The sequence below is a fragment of the Hyperolius riggenbachi genome, chromosome 2 (genome assembly GCF_040937935.1).
Source record: "Hyperolius riggenbachi isolate aHypRig1 chromosome 2, aHypRig1.pri, whole genome shotgun sequence".
NCBI classification, from domain to species: Eukaryota; Metazoa; Chordata; class Amphibia; order Anura; family Hyperoliidae; genus Hyperolius; species Hyperolius riggenbachi.
Genome location: NC_090647.1, coordinates 560,129,431 through 560,135,515, shown reverse-complemented (window position 1 = coordinate 560,135,515; position 6,085 = coordinate 560,129,431). Strand labels below are relative to the sequence as shown.

Sequence of the window (6,085 nt, the reverse complement as noted above, 5' to 3'; positions counted from 1 at the left end):
CCAATCAGAGACTCGGGTGAGTGTGAAGTGTTATCCAATAGAGAGCGAGGAAAGAGCCTGGCCAATAGCAGCCCTGATATAGACGCAAGCAATAGCGAGCCTCGGCTACAGGCCTGTCATACGTCAGGGAAACTTGTCTCCGTTTAGTCCGCCATGTTGTCGTAGACTCCCATATCTCTTTACATTGATGGTCGTCAACAAAATGGCCGCCATCCTCGCATTTTCCGGGGACATCTCCATAAACTCGGCTCCTGGACCCCCGTACGCCCCGGCGATGCCTGCCTGGAGATCCTGATATCTGTGCGGTCCCAGCCGCCGACACATCTCCTGATTCCGCTGCGGGATGTGAGAGGAGGACATGCAGGCCGCGCACGGCGGAGACATCCCGGGACAGGCGAGCTGCAGGGACACCCCGCCTGGAGGTCAGGGGTTTGGGACGCCGAGGCCCCCTGGCTTTCCCAGCATGGCGGCGCCCAGCGGAGAGGTGAGCTGCGAGGATTTCACGGAGTTCCAGGTGAGGAGGGAGATGGGGTGACTGGGGGGTATGGGGGAAGGTGAGGCGGTGCAGCAGTGCTGGGGGATCCCGGCTGGGTATTGGGAGTCCCATGTGCTGCCATACATTGACCTCCAGCCTGCTTCTGCCCTCCCATGCCCTGTGTGGTGAAATTTTTTGCAACTTTATCAGATTTTGCAACCGGTTGCATTTATTTATACTATATATAAATTTTATAGGTATAGCTATACCTATAGGGGGCACTGCTGTCACCTCATATCAATGCATGGTGCTGGGGATTGGTGTAACCATTACCTGACCTATAGGGGGCGCTGCTGTCACCTCATATCAATGCATGGTGCTGGGGGAGGGGTGTTACCATTACCTCACCTATAGGGGGCACTGCTGTCACCTCATATCAATGCATGGTGCTGGGGATCAGTGTAACCATTACCTGACCTATAGGGGGCACTGCTGTCACCTCATGTCAATGCATGGTGCTGGGGATCGGTGTAACCATTACCTGACCTATAGGGGGCACTGCTGTCACCTCATATCTATGCATGGTGCTGGGGGAGGGGTGTAACCATTACCTGACCTATAGTGGGCGCTGCTGTCACCTCACATCAGTGCATGGTGCAGGGGGAGGGGTGTAACCATTAACTGACCTATAGGGGGCACGGCTGTCACCTCATATCAATGCATGGTGCGGGGCGTAGGGTGTAACTATTACCTGACCTATAGGGGGCACTGCTGTCACCTCATATCAATGCATAGTACTGGAGGAGAGATATAACAGTTACCTGACCTATAGGGGGCACTGTTGTCACTTAATTCAAATACATGATATTTGGAGAAGGTTAATTCATCAATTTAGGATCTGTCACCTTACCAGTGGGGGCACTATTGGCACTTTTTATCAATGCATAGTGCTGGGGTAGGTTTTTTTTTTTTTTTTACCAGCCTGGGGCTATACCACCCAGGGATTATCTGTATACTGTTACAATGCTGTCCTTTCATTATAATGCGTAGTGCTGGTAGAAGGTTATTTAATAAATCTGTGGTCTGTCATCTTACCAATAGGGAACACTGCTGCCATTTCATGCCAATACATGGTGTTGGGCAGAACTGTCTATTGCCTTACCTATAAGGGAAACTGTTGTCCTATCATTCCTTTACATAGGGCTCAGTTCAATTTACCTGTTTGGTAAAAAATAGGTCTGTAAAATATCGCATTCAGTATTTTAGACTTTGTTTTCTCCGAATTCATAATGATTTTCACACATGCGATGATAGTGTGGTCATTTACCGGAAAACATAACTAAAATTCACAATAACCTATTCAGTAAAAAGTTTAAGTCCATACTATTCTATTTTTTAATATGATTGCCTAATGAATACATTTTGATTAATTTTTAGCTGAAATCATGTCAATAGCGGATGATAGATCTAGCTTGGAAGTGGGTACGTCAGTGTGCAATTGCCCAGGGTCCCATAGCAGATGACAGGCCCCCTAGGTGCCCCCTCCTCCAGCTAATAGTACTCTCCTGGGGCCCCTACAGAGTTCAGAGTGAGATACAGCCACCTACATACACAGTCTATCGGAAAAGGGACTCTGTACATGTTCCTACTATAGATCACGTTCTTGTATCACAAGCCCATGCATGTTGTATTGGTCTGGACTGCTGACAACATGTGTACTGTTTGTGTGCAGTCATGAATGTTTGTAACTTTATTTCCACTTGAGTTTCTATGAAAGAGATGCTCAATTGAGTTTGTGTGCATTGCAGTCATTTTTAGTTTTAATTCAGAATGCATCATACTGCAGCATGTCATGCATTCACATACTGGTGGAAAAATGCAGCACAAAAGCAGTGACGTTACCAGGGCTGTGGAGTCGGAGTTGAGGAGTCGGAGAAATTTTGGGTACTTGGAGTTGGAGTCAGAAGTTTCAGTAAACTGAGGAGTTGGAGTCGGATAATTTTTGGACCAAATCCATAGCCTTTGTAAAAATTAGACTAAAGGTGGGTACACACATCAGACCATAGTCTTTGGAAAATGAAAGATCACAGACCAATGTTACCCCCTTCCATGTAGTATGAGAGCCATACCTTCACAGTCTATTCTATTGAGCTAAACTCCCCATCAGATAACAATCTTTGCAAGATGCTGCACACAAAGGCCTTGATTCATAAAACATTCCCGCATGCGGGATTGCTGAAAACGGCTCACTTTACCGACCACACAGCAAAATCTGTATTCATAAAGGCTTTTTCCGCATGAAAAGCCGACTTTCGCGAGCAGAGCGATAAAACGCCGCCTTGCGCGGTGATTATTATAACAAAAGTAACAAGTAGTCAATTCATAAAGATTAGAGGTAGCGGTATGCGGACGGGTATTACCGCTACCTCTGATGTGGCGAGAAGCGTGCGGAATACATTGCAGTGAATGGGACAGACCTCCCAAGCAGCTGCAGAGAGAACACCGCACGGAGGGATTCCGCCTGCTTCTCCTGTTTCCGCATGTCTCCCGACAGCCTTACGCCTGCCTACAGCGGAATATCTCCGCACGCCTGTCACAACTAGCAACATTTTTATGAATTACCACCCTGAAGGCTGAAATACCGACAGCGGTGTTTCCCCGCTCGACGTTGCCTTAGGCCACATACACACATCAGACCATAGTCTTTTGAAAATGAAAGATCACAGACCAATCTTACCACCCTTCATGTAGTATGAGAGCCATACTCTACACAGTCTTTTCTATGGAGCTGAACTCCACATCAGGAAATAATCTTGGCAAGATGCTGCACACACAGATGCTGCACAGACACAAAAGATCAGTATCTGCAAAAGATCTGTTCCTGCCAAAAATCCATTCCTGCAAATTGCAATGATAGTCTATGAGATCTGCAGATCATCATACACACATGATTTAACTGACATTCATCTGCAGATCAGATCCACCAGGATGGATTTTCAGATCTGCAGATGATTGCTTGATCTGCAGATGAATGTCAGTTAAATCATGTGTGTATGATGATCTGCAGATCTCATAGACTATCATTGCAATTTGCAGGAATGGATTTTTGGCAGGAACAGATCTTTTGCAGATACTGATCTTTTGTGTCTGTACAGCATCTGTGTGTGCAGCATCTTGCAAAGATTTTTTTCTGATGGGGAGTTCAGCTCCATAGAAAAGACTGTGTAGAGTATGGCTCTCATACTACATGAAGGGTGGTAAGATTGGTCTGTGATCTTTCATTTTCCAAAGACTATAGTCTGATGTGTGTATGAGCCTTTACCGACAGCACTTTTATGAATCGAGGCCAAAGATGCTGTACAGACACAAAAGATCAGTATCTGCAAAAGATCTGTTCCTGCCAAAGATCCTTTCCTGCAAAATGCATTCATAGTCTATGAGATCTGCTGATCATCATACACACCTTGTTTAACAGACAATCATCTGCAGATCAGACAATCATCTGCAGATCTGAAGATCCATCCTGGTGGATCTGATCTGCAGATGATTGTCTGTTATGCTGGGCATACACGGCTCTATGCAGGCTTATCAATCGAGCCGCTGATGGCTCGATTGATAATATCCGACGTGTCCAATCACCGCGGAGATCGATTTCGCGCTCGATACCCGCGGGCGGACAATAGCGGCGAATCGAGCAGAAGATAAGAAGTGCCGGCGGAGACGAGCGGGAATCGATCCGGGTGGACGAGCGGGGACGCGGCGGGAGTCGATCCGGAGGCTAATCGGTCGCCGGATCGACCCGTGTATGCCCAGCATAAAACAAGGTGTGTATGAGGATCTGCAGATATCATAGACTATGAATGCATTTTGCAGGAACAGATCTTTTGCAGATACTGATATGTTGAATGTGTACAGCATCTTTGTGTGCAGCATCTTGCAAAGATTTCTGTCTGATGGGGAGTTCAGCTCCATAGAATAGACCAGGGCTGTGGAGTCGGTACAAAAATCTTCCGACTTCAACTCCGACTCCTCAGTTTATGAAACCCCGACTCCGGGTGCCCAAAATTGCTCCGACTCCATAGCCCTGGAATAGACTGCGTAGAGTATGCTCTCATACTACATGGAAGGTGGTAAAATTGGTCTAAGATCTTTCAATAATCTTTCAAGTGTGTACACACCATAAGGAGTCTGAGCAATTTTGGTTTCATAAAATGAGGATTTGGAGTCGGATGATTTTTGTACCGACTCCACAGCCCTGGACATTACATTTGGTTTCCATAGGGAGGTTTTTTTTTTTGGTTTTTTTTTTTTTTTTTTTTTGAATAACCAAAACACTGCTGGGTAAGAACCTAAGTGAGTATTTAAAGGACACCCGAGGTGAAAGAGTTAAACATCAGGTATGTAAGTGGCAGGTCCTGTCTGAGTCAGGACTGGGTCAGACTACAGTGTGACCCTCACTGATAAGAAATTCCAACTATAAAACACTTTCCTTGCAGAAAATGGCTTCTGAGAGCTGGAAAGAGATAAAGGTCAATAGTTCATAGATTTGAGCTCTGGCATACTTCAATGAATGTCATCGAGCAAAACCAATAAAACACTAAAAAACTTAAAACGTAGATTTAAATATAAAATAAAGCTGTGGAATGTCTTTAAAAAATCATTTTTATGAGAAGGATAGATACAATTGTTTATTTCATTAGTTTATTTTCATCTCAGGTGTCTTTTAAACCTCCATTGTAAATGAGACTGGTTGTTGGCGGTTTGGTGGTGATAAGTACAGATGATTATTGAGAAGCTATTCATTTGTCTTGTATGCACCTCGGAATATGCCATTCAAATATACTTCATGTCATTTTTCATTGTGCCAATGCTAAATTTGCGGACAAGCTAGAATGAATGTCATCTTATGGCAATCTCTGACTGGTGATAGGTGCTCCATAGCAGTGTATGGGACATGCAGGAGTGTAACCAGGGGGGAGCAGGCCATGCGACTACACGGGGGCCCAGGGCTGTGGGGGGCCTCCAACTACAGACCTTCCCCTTCCTGATACTCCAGATCAGGTGTTTTGTGGATACACCTTATATGGGTGTGAACATCCTGATGGCCACACTTAATCCGATCCGAATAATAATCCGAACATTTATATAGTGCTTTTCTCCTGTCGGACTCAAAGCGCTCAAGAGCTGCAGCCACTGGGACACGCTCAGGAGGCCACCCTGCAGTGTTAGGCAGTCTTGCCTTGAACTCCTTACTGAATAGGTACTGACCCTAGCCAGGGTTCGAACCCTGGTCTCCCATGTCAAAGGCAGAGCCCTTAACCAGTACTCTATCCAGCCACTTGTTTTATGAGCCTTGTCAGGGCTGGTGCACACCAAGAGCGCTTTTAAAAAGCGCTTGGCTAATGTATTTGAATGGGATGGATCACACCAGAGCGAAGTGATTTTCTCGCAAACTCGGGTCCTGCAGCATTTCTGCTGATTTCTGAGGCGATTCAGCCGTAATGTAAAGTATAGGAAAGTGGAAAACCGCTCTGAAAAGTGCCAGATCAGAGCGATTTTCCAAGCGTTCTTGTTACAAAAGCTGTTCAGTTACAGCAGTAATAAATAACA

General features: G+C 45.6%; 1 protein-coding gene across 1 annotated transcript in view; it reads left to right on the top strand.

Annotated features, from left to right (window-relative positions):
- The first annotated feature begins 210 nt into the window (after positions 1 to 210).
- MIX23 (mitochondrial matrix import factor 23) overlaps positions 211 to 6,085 on the top strand; it is a 32,451-nt gene continuing 26,576 nt past the window's right edge. The window contains exon 1 of the mRNA XM_068266271.1: positions 211 to 514. Within this exon, the coding sequence (XP_068122372.1) occupies positions 359 to 514 (156 nt within the window). The 5' untranslated portion in view covers positions 211 to 358. The remainder of the gene's footprint in view (positions 515 to 6,085) is intronic.